The sequence below is a fragment of the Phocoena sinus genome, chromosome 1 (assembly GCF_008692025.1).
Source record: "Phocoena sinus isolate mPhoSin1 chromosome 1, mPhoSin1.pri, whole genome shotgun sequence".
NCBI classification, from domain to species: domain Eukaryota; kingdom Metazoa; phylum Chordata; class Mammalia; order Artiodactyla; family Phocoenidae; genus Phocoena; species Phocoena sinus.
Window position 1 is genome coordinate 160458014 of NC_045763.1, and position 15922 is coordinate 160473935.

At 42.6% G+C, this 15922-nt stretch overlaps 1 protein-coding gene across 2 annotated transcripts in view; it reads right to left on the bottom strand.

Annotated features, from left to right (window-relative positions):
• Positions 1 to 15922, bottom strand: part of SMYD3 (SET and MYND domain containing 3) — a 718781-nt gene that overhangs the window by 153115 nt on the left and 549744 nt on the right. For both annotated transcript variants that reach the window (XM_032648645.1, XM_032648656.1), the window contains 2 exons: positions 1845 to 1912; positions 195 to 297 (listed from right to left, as the gene is read on the bottom strand). In XM_032648645.1, coding sequence (XP_032504536.1) covers positions 195 to 297; positions 1845 to 1912 — 171 coding nt within the window. The remainder of the gene's footprint in view (positions 1 to 194; positions 298 to 1844; positions 1913 to 15922) is intronic.

Below are 15922 nucleotides of genomic sequence, written 5' to 3' on the forward strand. Positions count from 1 at the left end.
CACGCCAGCTCATCTATAATCTGGGAGAGGTGATGGATAAATGAGTCGCTGGGTAGAGGTGTTATACATCTTCTCCTTGGCAGAAGGACAATGAAAAGCTGCCCCTCAGACACAACTGGCTTTAGGGCAGGGCCTTGCTGAGAGGGTCTTTGATGGAAAAGGAGGCCAGCCAGGGGGAAACACGGGTTCCTTACCTCCTCTCCGGCCTCAATGTCTCGGACTGCACGCAGCAAGAGGTGGGGTCCGTTGAACACAATTGAACAGTTGGGGTCACAGCTGTGATTGAGCAAAGACATACTGCAGGAAAGAAAAAAAAGGAGAGACCATCGTGGCCCAGTAGATAGAGTCAAATATCTAAACATAACGACTATTGTGGGCAAAAGACACTTTAGCTTAGGGGCTAGGGGACAGGTAAGGTTGACAGTGTACCAGGGATTGAGTGCTCTGGGGCCTCTAGCCCACTTCCTGTGAAATGAAACGCTCCCCAAGACGGAGCTCATTAGGGAAGCTTGTTAATAAAAACATTCTGAGTCCTTCTGGGGGATGGGTGAGGGGAGGTAGTTGTCTCATTATACCAGCCAGTAAGGCAACCCAACATGAAGATGGGAAAAAAAAACTGACCTGCAAAGGAATAATTCCTGAGATAATGGGATACGGCAGTTAAAACCTCAGCCAAGACACCACTGAGCTTCCCACACAGGACCGCATTTGTCAAGCTCCTTTGGAGGAACTGCCACCTTCACGAGAACATGCACAACTACACCGAAGAATAATTAGGAGTACCTCCTCTGCAACAGAACGCTAGGTTTATCTCGCTAACAAGACCCTCATGCATTCTGGGCCATGGCCAAGTCATTTTATTACCTTGGAGGCACATTTTTTTTTTCCATCTGGGGAGGGAATGGATTTAAGCTGCCACCACATTTACAGATAGAAATAACTGTAAGTAAGCATCGCTATGCAGAAACAACTTGCTTAGCACTTGAGTATGTTTATCAAATTTAACCATCACCGTAATATCCTGAGGGTCATTTACTGATGAGGAAACTGACACATGGAAGTTAAATGACTTCCCCAAGGACACACAACTAGTAAATGGTGACTGAATTTGAACCAGGTGGTCTGAACTCAGAGCCCATGCTCTCAACGAGTCTATGTTACTGCTTTTTGAGGACCCACACCATAGCCATGTACTTGGTAACACGTGAGAAATAAGAAGCTGAATTCTCAGATTCACAGTTAATTATAAGAAAGACCCTATTTGTATTAGGACCCTGACAGCATGAAAACAAAATGAAACTAGGAGTGACCCTGGAGTGCTTGTGGAAGGACAGTCTAGTAGCTCAGTGATTCAGATCACCTCAGAGATAGCTGGAGAGAACGCTTCAGAAGGCCAGAGCCTGAAAGTGTTCTCGCCTCCTGGAGCAACGGGGCTCAGAGTATGCTAAGCCAAAAGACCAAATGAACCAACTGGTGCAGTACGGCAAGTCTGGTGAAACGATCATGTGCACCAGCCCAGAAGGGTGGGGGAATAACAAAATCTCAGCCTGATGGTTTATTAGCACCCACAATCCCCAACTTTTTACCCCAAAGTTCCTGAGAACAAGAATTTAGGTCTGTGGTATGCCTCTTTGTTAACACCATAGCATATAATGTGGGGATATAAAACTTTTTTTTTTTTTAAACTTCACATTTTCCATTTTCTTGTAACTTATCATTACGTTTCAAGAGTGGCTCTTGAAGCAGCTGCTTGTAACAGCCTTTCTAACTACTTTTAAAAGGCTGGGGAGGTGGGTGGGAATTAAAGTTGCTTCTTCCAGTAAATGAAATGCCATCCACCATACCTAGGATACAGGCCAACACCAACTTCCTGCATCTCTGCATTACAGATGGTGAAAGAGTTGCAGATCACCTGTAAAAACAAGGGGGAGACAGGATTACCAGTCACCTAAGAAACTTCATAGGCAAGAGAACAAAAATTTTCAAAATAAAATGTAGGATCCTTGGGACTTCCCTGGTGGCGCAGTGGTTAAGAATCTGCCTGCCAATGCAGGGGACACGGGTTGGAGCCTTTGTCCAGGAAGATCCCACATGCCGTGGAGCAACTAAGCCCGTGAGCCACAACTACTGAGCCTGCGCTCCAGAGCCCACGAGCCACGACTACTGAAGCCCATGTGCCCTAGAGCCCGTGCTCTGCAACTAGAGAAGCCACCGCGATGAGAAGCCCGTGCACCACAACGAAGAGTAGCCCCTGCTCACCGCAACTAGAGGAAGCCTGCGTGCAGCAATGAAGACCCAACGCAGCCATAAATAAGTAAATAATAGGAATGGAGCAGGAAAGAGAAAGAGAAATTTTGAAGAATATGTGTCATGTGTTAGATTTACTTCTCTTCATTATTTTATTTATTTTTGGCTGCGTTGGGTTTTCATTGCTGTGTGCAGGCTTTCTCTAGTTGCAGCGAGCGGGGGCTACTCTTCATTGCGGTGCACCAGCTTCTCTTGCGGTGGCTTCTCTTGTTGTGGAGTGTGGCTTCAGTAGTTGTGGCTCGTGGGCTCTAGAGCACAGGCTCAGTAGTTGTGGTGCACGGGCTTAGCTGCTCTGCAGCATGTGGGATCTTCCTGGATCAGGGCTCGGACCTGTGTCCCCTGCATTGGCAGGCGGTTTCTTAACCATTGCACCAGCAGGGAAGTCCCTGCAGTGTGTTATTTGAAATGTGCTTGCACCCAGTTACCCCAAACCTTCTCTCTTACCTTGTCACTTAGAAACAGAACATGAAAATTATAAAATCTAATCTGACTGGATTTTAAAAAGTAAATGATAGTAATGGTAAACATCAGGCCATGAAACCATGATGCTGTCTAAGGCCAAACCAAAAACATTCATTTAAAAATCTATGTGTTGGGCTTCCCTGGTGGCGCAGTGGTGGGGAGTCCGCCTGCCGATGCAGGGGACACGGGTTCGTGCCCCGGTCCGGGAAGATCCCACATGCCGCGGAGCGGCTGGGCCCGTGAGCCATGGCCGCTGAGCCTGCGCGTCCAGAGCCTGTGCTCCGCAACGGGAGAGGCCACAACAGTGAGAGGCCCGCGTACCGCTAAATAAATAAATCTGTGTGTTGATAAATAATGCTATTTTTTTCGGGGGGGGGGGTACAAAACTAATTTAAAGCAAATTAAACTATGTATATCACTTGTTAAATGGACAAATTAAAATTCTGTCCTTATATGAATATTATTGATTTTGCAAATGTATTTTACTGTACAAGCTAGGTAATAAATAAAATAATCTTACTTAGGGAAACTACTTTATCACATCCCATATCACAATATACTTGGACATGTGTCCTTCTAGACCTTGGTACATTCAAGTACTGTTTCCACAACTTTAAAAGTGTCTGTCACGTTTCAAGCTGTGGTCACAAATAGTGTACACTCGACATATAGAATACTCAGCATTGACTTGCCAAGGCTAAAATCAACATCAAGGCCAATGTCATAACTGAGGGAACAGCAATCATAAAATTGTGCTTCCTATTTTACATGTTTTCCAAGGTCAAACTACCAAATGTTAGCAAATGAGGATTCACAGAATGAAGCCCCTTTAGATAAAATGTTTGCTTTCTAAAATCCACCCATATTTTCATTTTTCTAAGGGCTTTACTCACAGCAGAACTTATTATGTCTTCAACAGTTGTCCTTGATAATCGAAAGCAAAACAGGAATGATATTCACAAATTTGCCCACTGTTATTTCCCTGAGGATATTACCTAGCATTTCACCTCCTTATAAGTCATCTGATGAAAAAAGCACTTACTATAGATGTCTGTCAAGTATGTATAAAAATATAAAGCCCTGGAACATGATTTCCATTGTTTAACTTCCCTCCCACATTCTGAGGCTCAGAACTACTATGATATTCTTAAATTATTGGAGAAGATTGTTGTAGGTTTCCATAGCTCTGACATAAGAGTCTTTTCTGTTAAAAATTTCATTTAGTCATGCTCTTATCCAAAAAGTTTATAATCACAATGAATTCAACTTTTTTCCACAGAGCACACTTAAAGATTCTTTTGTTCAACTCGAATTTCTAAAAATGTTCTCTTACATGATAATCTAGTTTCACCATTCTCTTTCCATGTAATTGGAGCAAAAATCTACCCGTGGGCAGTGCCAGTATTCCTCACTGTAATTTTTCTGAGTTTCAGTACTAAATTCCTAAATGAAACATGCTAGGTGGTATCACCTGACTGAGGGTGAACTGAATATAGCAGAGCATGCCTCAAATCAAGTTCATTGATTTTCCATCAAGTTAACGGAGAAAAGAAAACTGCAGAAAACTATTCCACGTGAAAGATAATACCGAACACTAACCCACTGCTTAATGTAACCCCCAAACGAAAGATAAATTCAAGTGTGAGCTGAGGTTATGCTCACTATGTAGAAATTAAGGTGAATATTCTTTCCAGGAGAAAATTTGGCAGGCGAGGGTTTGTCATACTGATCATACTTGACATCTCAGGGACTGAAACCCCAGAAGCATATATTTCACATTAGAGCACGTGAAGTGTGCATGACTCATCTGCAAGCTGCACGGGCCTGCACCAGGGTGTTTTCGGGACTAGTGCCTGGAGCCGTTTCTGGCAAGCAGTGGCCACAGATGAGGCAGCATCTCAGTGGGTCAATCCTTCTGTGGCTTCCCAAGCCTACCCAATCCCTGGACACTGCCCAATGACCCACGTGAGCGGAAGCCAGGAAAGAAAGGACACCAGACTAGAGAGACACAACTCTAGTTACATAGTCCAGAGGATGCAAGAAATTAAACTCTGAGGTTAGACAGTCCCTCTTGTGATCTCTCAAGGCGTGCTCCTTTATTTTCAGAAATATAGAAGCAAGTAAAAGAGAAAATAAACCATGGATCCATTCCCACCCGCACCCCAACCCTTTCTCTAAGAGGTAATCAGCCCTTCCCCGCTTCCACCAGCCACTCTTACAGACAGACAGATACACAACAGATGGGTGAGACTTCAATGTAAGGACACGATGTGATTATTTGTCCTTTCTTCTGGTACCATATTAAATTAAACAGCATAATGAATACATAAATGGTACTCTTCCCAGCCTCTCTCCTGACCAGGCGCCTGAGTTGGTGATGATAAAACACCGGCACGCACCCTGCACCACTTCAGTAGTGCCCTACAGAGATGCGTAAGGGAAGACCCCTTGTCCCATTCAGAGTTCATCAGAATGTGAAGAGGAGGGGATTTGAAAGGCAGATTAAATACATCTTTTCTTCTATAACGTGTATTGCTGAAAGTAAAGTCTGATAGACTCTTCTTGGCTAGTTAGTGGGACTCCTAGTAGGAAAGCAAAATAGAAGCATGAGCTTTAAAAAGATAGACAAGCCCCGGGCGAGGGAGAGAGGCTGACTGCTGGGCTTGGATCTGGTCCTGATCAAATCTTCCAGTCTCTTCCCGGCCTCTTCTGAAAAGTCTTCTCTCCTGGGAGGCCTCCGGTCTCACCCGGCTGGGGAGGGAGACCCCTCGGCCTTTGTTCCTGCATGCTGTCCACATACTCACTCCCACACTCGGTACAGGATAGTACAGCTATTTCTGTATACTTGACTTCCAAGAGAGTAGAACTTCTACATTATTCTTTTTTTCCTCCTGGCTCAGACAGGTCTGTTTAATATTAGTGACTTTGTTAGCCTCTGTGACTTCTATATAGAATTGTTAATAAACCAAGGCAGAACTTCCCAGGTGGTGCAGTGGTTAAGAATCTGCCTGCCATTGCAGGGGACATGGGTTTGAGCCCTGGTCCGGGAAGATCCCACACGCCGCGGAGCAACTAAGCCCGTGCGCCACAACTACTGAGCCTGCGCTCTAGAGCCCACGAGCCACAACTACTGAAGCCCACGTGCCTAAAGCCCGTGCTCGGCAACAAGAGAAGCCACCACAATGAGAAGCCCACGCACCGCAACGAAGACCCAAGGCAGCCAAAAATAAATAAATAAATAAATTTATTTTAAAAATGTAAAATATAAAATTATTAAAAAATGTATAAATAAACCAAGGCAATCATCACCATACAGCCAAAAAAAAAGTTCTCTTAACACCCTCCTCTCCTTCTCACTTTTCTCTCTCTCCCCATCTCCATTCCTTCCTACAACAAAGTCATAGTTGTAGGAGGTCACAGTGACTTTCACAGACTAGGTTCTGGAACTATAAGAAGATACAAGGTCAGAACCCTGCCCTCAAGGACTCTGAGACCAGCAGGGGAGACAGCTGTATTAGTCAGTTAACAACATTCGAGCTGTACTAGTGCCCAGCAGAGGGGTCACTAGCTCAGCTGGGGCAGGTCAGTGAAGGCTCACTGAAGAGCAGATGCCAGAGGAGGTACCTGGAATCTGGAGTCACGAGTGTAACTCAAACCTCTTATTCCTTATGTGACACACTGGGAGAATATCAACTTAATTATAAACCCTAAAAATCTGGTTCCTTAGATTGAGGAAAACTGGCATAAACCTAATACCTACACAGACCCCTTTGACTTTCAAAAGTTAAAGGTGGTGACATCTGATAATAGTAGCTATTACAAAGTAAACACCAGTAAGTAAAAGGAATAGGGGTCTAGGGTTTTGGCACAGATTGTAGAAAATACCCACCGCATTTCTTTCTTGGTTTAAAGAGACTTACAAACCTCTAAAATGTGTCTTCTTCTCACTCCGTGTTGTGGAGAGGAGAAAGAAAGGCACCGTGGTATTAAAGATAGTAGTACCTAAAGTACCATGATTTAATTGTTTTCTCTGAAGAGCCAGGAAGGATGTACTTCAATTTAAAAAAGAAAGAAAGAAAGAAAGCAAAGGAAAAGAACCAGAAAGGAGATGTAGGAAGGGCTGAACGCAGGTCAGGGTGACTCGGGAGGAGAGCGGCCTGGGTAGGGATGACCTCGACGTTTTCCTCCACCACTTGCTGAGGCTGTGTGAAAATCATACTACTGGACTCACAGTTTTCCAGCACCGAAAAGCCTTTACTAAAGCCACATGTGTAGCCTGAGAGACATCTGACATTTCTGCGGTGCCCTTTGAAGGACTTCTCATCTTATCTTGTCTACTTCTCCAGCCTCTCACCACCAAGCTATTAGTACTTTAGCTTCGTTTTAAGGATGAGGAAAAGCAAGCTAAGAGACATACATGTGCTCTTCTCGGGTACACATTCACCAGCTCTCACAAAGCAGCAGAATTTAGTTTGTCTTAGCAGAAAACTCAGGCCCGAAGGAATTATATACAGGACAGATTGGGAGAAGGGGGTAAACGAAAGGCGAGGTCTGGAATAGTGTTGTAGCCGGGGCCTTCAGAATTAGAGATTTATTCACTCATTTACTAAGGGCCTATTATGCACCAAGGCACCGCCAGCAAGGAGCAAAAACTACCCCTTTCACCACTTTGGCCGGTGACCCAAGTGAAATAAGAATGTAAAAAATGTCACATTTCTCTCCAGTTCTGACAGTTTGGCCTCCCTCAGCCAAAGATTATTTTCCTGACTATTGGCCACATCTCTTTGCGAGTCACTCTGTCAAAATACAAATTGCAATGACGCAGGGCAGCACTCTGATGTGTCAGCTTAATTTAGAAACACATGAGACGGCTGGTCTTCCACGGCCCTGGGTGGCGCACTGGCCCCCCACCCTCTGATCATTCACACGGAGGATTGCTGGGGATTACCGAAGACCAGCTGGGAGACGTAAATCAAAATGGGCGGCCTTTGAAGTTTCCACTCTTCCACTGTCTGACTGCAGCCAGCCGCCCTTACCAAATTAGCGCCACAAAGAAAGGGGTGCTCGCTCCCCAATACAGGCTGAAAAGATCAGTCAGCTACCAAAGAGGAAGCAGCTAAGGAAGAAGGGGAAAATGAGGCCTTGATACCTTGTCACGTGACTGTCACGGTATTTGTAGGCATTCACACAGGGAAGGATCTGAGACAGAATACGGAAAAAACTCTTCCTTCCCACATGGCCCTCCTGCCATCTTCCTCCCAAATAAGCATGATTGTGGTCTCTTGTTTCACGGATCCCTTCTGCCTTCCCACCTGATCACATTTAAAAACATAGGGAATCTGTATTTTTTACGTGGGGTGAAATGTGCTAACTTATGTGCCTGCATTTCTACACTATTGGCCCATTAGTTTAGATTAGGAAAAGCCAGAAATAAAAGACCAGAATTTACCAGAAAGCTATAAACCTGAGGAATTGTGCAGATTAAGTGAGATAATACATGCAGGCCTCCGAATGGCTCCTGGCACACGGGAAGCTTGGTAAATAGTAGCAAAATCATTATTATTACCCAGTTCATCAACTGTAAGACAGACTCAATAGTTAATAAGATGCACCATTATATAATGCACCACTAAGAAAAACCACTAACAAACTATATTATGCTATTAGTCGTAAAACAGAGTCCAATTTCAGAGAGGTAAAACTGTGAAAAATATGAACCTTGGGATTAATGAAATACAGCATCACTATGTACAGCTCCAGGTTCCCGGAAGAATGTAAACAGAGGTCTATACAGCTGGTACTGGAGGACATACAGGATGTCTGTGTCAGCACAGCCACATCAGGCCCTGAGTCTCTGACCTCCCAGAAACCCTCCCACTAACAGACTGGGCTGCTCTGGGTTGGGTGACTCTTAGCATCACCCAAAGGCATTCACCACTGTCAGTTCATTGTTCGCCATCCTCTGAATCAGTCATCATAAAACAGACTATCATAAGTCACTCAAAACCCAAAGTACAACCCCGGTATAAAGTTACATCGCTTGAGCCAAGTCAATGGTCTTGCCAAATCTGGCTACGCTCTGGAGGTGACCTAATGCACATATGTTCCCAGTATCTTCTTTCAATACTCGGTTAAGCAGTGCCATTTTCCCTGGAATGGAATTTAAATTAGTTACTTTAAAACCCAAGTTCACATTTTCCCCCACCTACCACATAGCTCTCTCTAAATAACCAAGTGAAAGCGTTTATGAGGATACATTGGGTAGAGACACTGCAGACGGATTTCAGAGTCACTCATCATTATCCTGACAAGTCATACAGATAGGTATTGTATGCTCCAGAATAGGTATGCTCCAGATAGGTATTGTATGCTCCGGAATCTTAGCTGGCTATTTTTTCAAGGAGAGTACTGGCCTTCAAGACAACACGTAAGGAACTGAAGAAAGACATACAAAGACGTATACAGAAACTACACAGGACCTGAAGAAAACCAGGGCGCGTTGCTTCTGCAACACCCTTGTTACCTAAATGCCAAGGAGTGGGTAATCTTCTATAGCACCAGCCAGAGTCTTTGGTGGCCAAGAGCCCACTGCATTCCTTGGTTATACAAATATCTGAGAGTAAATTGTCCACTCAATGTTCATTTTATCGCAATTTTCATATACTCTTCAGATATCTTTTTAAGAATACCTTTAGATGACCATAGACAAAACCTAACTATTAAAAATCGGAATATGCTGCCTGTGGTCTGGCCATTAAAACTCCCCACTTCCTTTGCATCGTCCTTTATAACGATCACTCTCAGAGCTGCCTCCACAAAGAAGAAACATCCGAGCTTCCTAATTTGTGAGATTCAACAGTCCACCTTCATGATCACAAAAGTGTCAAGCTTTCCTTTTCTTAAGTTATACAGATTTAATTAGATTTTTTAAAATAAAAAATAAAATTCCAAATGATTCTTTCTTTCCCTCCAGCCTATTTTGCATATTCTCTCTCCTCATTTTCCAGCAACATCTAAATGCAAAACAGAACATATTCACTAAAGGAAACAGAGTTGATAATTAAAGCAAATATAAATGAATTTGCATATGTGAGGCTTCCAACTTTGAATTCAGAGACAGTGAATAGCATAACAGTCCAAATGAGAATTAATCTGAAGTTTGCAGAAAAAATTTAGTTAAATCAATGGCAGGAAAAGAAATCTGGTTTCAAAGAAAATAACACACAAACATCCCTAAGTGAAGATTATTACTGTAAAGCATATCTGAAAGGAAAAAATAAACCAAAGCATTATCAGTAAAAGAGAAGTCCAAAAAAACTGAAATGCATGCATCATTTTAGGAAATGGAGCAAAAATGAAATAGAAAAGAAAAAGGCATGAAAAGACGATTAAGGAAACAGTAAGTTGACAATAAACAAGTTTCAAAGACCCACAGTAAAGAGAAGTATAAGAATTACTGATTGCCAGTATGTATTTGGCTTGTCATGAAAAAAATAAAAGATTGACAAGGATAGAAAAAAGATACAATGATTTTACATGGCTGCCTGATAGTAATTCAGTCCAATAAGTCAGAGAGTTTATTTTCAGAAGCAAATCAATAAAGAGGCAGCTTATAGGTAAACGGGGAGAGTATTGGGTGGTGGGCACCACTGTTCCCACTGTTCTACTGAGCAGATTGTGATACAGGCTCCCCAGATGCTCCTGTAATGACTAAAGAAAGGCGTCCCTCCCAGCTTCCACCATGGCTAGCATTCTGTGCAAAAGAAACATTGAAAGTCAACATGCTCTAATGATATGTTTCGTAGTACAGTGTAGACAGAGCAAGTTTTCACTAAGCTAGAGGCAGACAGAGCATTGGCTACACACAACAGCAGAGGGCTGTAAAAACTCTTCCTAAATGAGCCTCAACTCCCCAGATGCCCTCAACCACACATAGCGTGTCATGTCCCAACCAAAGCCTTCTTAATATATCCAACTACCTTTCCTCACGCAGGGGTCAGCACATACCTAGATGCTGTATCAAGGTAAAGACTAAATGTCTTTAGTTTTAGTAAAGCACTAGGATCAAAACAGAAAGCCAGTTATTAGATAGAGTAGGTGGCAATTAGAGGCTGAGCAGGAATAAGAATCTAAAACAAAGGAACTTGGTAGGCATGTAATCATGAAATCCCCAAAACATCCCAGAAAGTGATAAAAATAAATACCTTTGGGTAAAGTGTTGTTTCCCCAAAGAGGAATTCAAGATAGTTAGACCTCTTTGGTCATAATATAAACTATTATCAGTGTATTAGGAGAAAGAAACAAAGTAAGGTGAGATTTTTTTTTCTTCCATATTTAAATTTACTACATTGGGAAACTTGTCTACACATTGATATACTGGACTCCAACTATAAGAAATCTTTAAATAAACTAAAAATTTTTTTCAGGATATTAGTCTGAGCAGAGGAGGTAGGGATAGAAAATTTAAGAAAACTAGCTCACATGTAGGGCTCAGTTTTAAAGAACGAAACTAACAAAAACTCTGCTTATAGTTTCTGAATTATATTCTGTGATTAGTTTGTGGCCTGTTCTTCAACCACAGTGCTACATATCACAAATGAAGCCTAGCAGCTCAACACCAAGTAAGGTTAAAATGTGTTTAGTAAATTGTACCTACTAAGGCCAACAGAACTTTAGAAACATTTTCAACAATGATTTTTGTTGAAATTAAAAAAAAAAGATTTTCTGTTTAATGTTTTTGGAACACAATAATCCTCTTTACCTTGAATAATTAAAAATAAAAGAGCTAATGGATGTAATACTGATCTTGGGTGGCCTTGGCCTGCAGTGGCTTGAAGCAGGGTTTCAGTTCCCGGCCAGAGGTTGAGGTTGGGTCGCGGCAGTGAGAGGACCAAATCCTAGCCGCTAGACAAGTGGTCAGTGACAAAGCCCTGGCCCTTTGGCTTTGCAGAAAAGAATTCCCACAAAGATGGAAAGTTGTGAAACAAGTAAAGTGTTCATTAGGAGAAAAAAAGAGTGTAGTACGTGTGGATAGACACATGGGCAGACTCAAAGAGAGAGTCGCACTCTCCTGGTAGTTTAAATCACTTATATGGGGCATTTCTTCTGGGTTTCCTTTGGCCAATCATTCTGATTTGCCTGGTTCATAGTCCGTATTTGGTAATATCTCAGGATCCTCCCATGTGTGCGAGTACATCTCTCAGCCATGATGGATTCTATCGAAGAGGCCTATGGGTAGTTAGCATCACTTACTGTGGGGTGGCGCCCCCTCCCTTTTTGATCTCCAAGGACCTTTCTAGTCGGGAAGGTCTTCTTGACTTCAAGAATGATAAATATGTGGTCTCTTATCTTCTATCTGGGCAGGGCCCAGCCTCCTCTCTCAATTGTCTTGCTATTCTCATCTCGGAGTATCGGTCCACAGAGAACCAATCTCCAATTGCTTTCCCGGGGGCGGGGTGGGGGACAGACAATCTACCTTCTGCCTCAATACTTTTAAGTGAAAAGAAACTACCATGTAACACATTAGGCATACCTTTACATGTTAATGCAGGGATGTGATTAAATCAGAGATAAGTGGTCAAATCCTGAGAGATCAACACTGTAATTACGAAAAGTATATTTCTCCTTAGACTTTACACATTTGCCCTGGTATAAATACTTGTAGTGGTCACATACTGCTAATCTTTCCCAGACGAGTGTTTTAAAGATGCTAGGTAAAATGCAGTTGGTAACTCGTTCCCTGAGTTGCTGTTCAGTGGCAATTAAATAAATCAAGGATGCAGATCAAATGAGACAGATACAGGAGTCAATGTAGAACCAAGGCAAAAAGGTAAGCTAAGGAAAGTGGTAGTTCATTCCAGATTCAATTACCAATCAGGTCATATCTCTGTATCACCTCTCACATTCATCCTTTTCTTTCCATTTCCACTACTTCTTGGACCTTCAATGATCTTTTTTTTTTTTATGATTTTTTTTTTTTTTTTTTTTTTTTTGTGGTACGCAGGCCTCTCACTGTTGCGGCCTCTCCCGTTGCGGAGCACAGGCTCCGGACGCGCAGGCCCAGCGGCCATGGGTCACGGGCCCAGCCGCTCCGCGGCATGTGGGATCCTCCCGGACCGGGGCACGAACCCGCGCCCCCTGCATCGGCAGGCGGACTCTCAACCACTGCGCCACCAGGGAAGCCCCTTCAATGATCTTTTTTTGGCAACTTTCCAAGGTAGGCTCTCTGCATCCCCTCCCACCCATCGTTTTCCACTCCATTCTTTAAACTGCCACCAGATAAAGAGAAATATGAGATCCACCTAGTGGCTGCAGAATAAAGACAAAATTCTTTAGCATGACATTAAAGGTCCTCAATCTATCCTCATCCCTCCTTTCCACCACTCCCAGCCCTCACTGTCTGTTTCAGTTACACTGGTCTCTTTGTCATCCCTCAGTTGTGTCCTGTACTCAGGTGGTGTTACGTTTTTGTTTCCTCTTTAAACAAATTCTTCCCTCACGATCTAAGCTGCTCATAACTTTATTCATCCTGCAAGATCCAGCTTAAGTGGCACCTCCTTCAAGAAGCTTTCTTATAACCTATTAATTTTATTTCTCTATCCTCTCCTAGCACTTTATTCATACAGCATTTGTCACATTCTACTTTGAATTGAAGCTAATTATGTAAAATCAATCTGTATACTAGACTATAAGCAACTGAATACAACGAGTTACATCTCTTAAGCACTTTGTGGCATTTACTTGCTAATATGTCTTTTCTATTTCAATAATCCATAAATTTCTTGAGGTCATGATCCACACCTCCCTTTAAAAATATTTGAAATAAAAAATTAAATACATATTTAAAATATAAATTTAATATAAATCTATGTCAAGGTTCCATTTACCCACTGAATAAACAGAAATTACCTAGAGCTTCCCATATTGGTAGAACAGTACAATAGCTTTTGTGCTCCCCCCATCTCACTCATTCCCTCTCCATCTTCCAGTGATAATCGCAATCTTAACTTTGTGTTCCTTATTCCCTTGTTTTTATGATAGTTCATCCCATATGCATGTATCCCTAAACAACATATTGTTTATTTTTGCACACTTTTGGTTTCTTATGAACAGAATCATACCGCGTTTACGGTTGCAACTTGCATGTGTTTGTTTTTTTGGTTCAACATTATGCTCCTAAGATTCGCATACATTGAAGCGTGTAGCTGTAGTTCATTCATTTTCACTACCTAAGAGAACCTCCTGCAAAGGAGCTCTGGGAGGCACATATGTGAAAAATGTCCATAGTAACATCCTTTGTAAACGCAGAAACTGCAAATGACCCAAGTGTTCCTTACCAGGAGGCTAGGCAAATAAATCATGATATTTTCTACACTTGCACTTACTAATGTGTCTGGCATACTGTAAGCCTCCATGAGTATTTTCTGAATAGATAAATGGACTTGAGGAAAGACATACAACTGATTCACCATGGCCTCCTCCTCCGAGCCCAACACATGCTTAGAGGCTCAGTACTGAGGCTGGCACTGGAAAATACTCATAAACTGACAACTCAGATAATTTGCGCTGAGCAAGTGAGAGAAGAAAATGGAAACTGTGACGTGGGAATGCCTACCACAAGCTAGGTGGACGGAGTGTTACCTTTGATAGTGTTAATTCTACCCGCTTACTTTTGAGTTCCTACAAACCACTGTGGTTCATAAGTATCCCTCTCTCCCTCTGCAACCCTCCTTCTCCCCCACCTCCTCTATCTCCTTTGCTACTCCCTTCTTCTGGATGAATCTGCTCTGGTATACCTGGGAAGGATTTAGGGATGGTGGTAAGAATTGACTTTCGAATTTCCCTTCTCTGCCGACCCATCTCAAGCTCTGACTCAGTCCAATGATAATTACATTCTGTTGGGCAATGATTTGTCTCTCACTGTGTCACCATTTGAACATTGTATACCCATTTTAAGGCAGTTGAGCTACCCTGCTTATTTCCTTTTTAACATATTTGATGTCAGCTCTTGAGCAAAACCAACCCCCTAGAAAAATGATCACCATCCCAGCATGCTATTAGTCTATTTCTCATTTTACTGAAATAGAAAATACTCTTCAGGATAACACTGCCAGTAAAGATGCCAGGGAAGACAAATTACACCAAACCAAATGAGTATGTGTTTATCTGCAGCGCTTAGTCAATTACTTTCAAAGAACTGGTATAGAAAATAATGAAAAGGAATTAAAGCCAAGACTTTAAAGACAGTAAAGACTGTCAACTACAGACAAGTTTTTCCATGAATTTCAGTATTATTAACGGAAGTTCATCTCACTTTGAGTTGCCTTCCTCATTTTACCATGGTCATAATTTAGACCTGACTATTTAGCCAAAAAAAAAAAAAAAAAGGCAGGGGTGCCTGTGGAAAGAAAGGAAGGGAAAAGGTCATTATTCTGACACACTAGATATACAAATAAATGCTACACATCATCCTTTCCTTCACTTCTGCTTCGTCATTAAATCTCCCTCCTCCCCCTTTCCCATTGCTCCACTAGATTCACTTCCTCTTCCACACTTCCCTTGCCTCTCTTTTTTTTTGTTTTGTTTTGTCTTTTGCGGTACGCGGGCCTCTCACTGATGTGGCCTCTCCCGTTGCAGAGCACAGGCTCCGGACGCGCAGGCTCAGCGGCCATGGCTCACGGGCCCAGCCGCTCTGCGGCATGTGGGATCTTCCCGGACCGGGGCACGAACCCGTGTCCCCTGCATCGGCAGGCAGACTCTCAACCACTGCGCCACCAGGGAAGCCCCCCTTGCCTCTCTTGATAAAGATCCTTGGAAGGGGTTAAAGAGTGGCCGGTCCTTACTCTTTAACTTCAACTTTCCTTTGGGCAAGGCTTTTCCTTTCTAATTTGAGTTATGATTTCACTGCAAATAATTCAACTCTTTCTTTTACACTCTGGATCTTTCCTAGGGTTGCTGTATTTCTTACATGTGCTTTAGCTAATGCACACCCTCTGCTCCCGATACATTGCTACTATATTTGGGTAGGTTCAAAATCCTTCTTCAAACAAAATATATCTGTCATATAAACATTGTCTCCTCCACATACTTCAGTCAAATCTAGTAGCTTCCCTGACCTTTTTGTCTGACTCTCCCAGAAATCCTCCTTATCTAA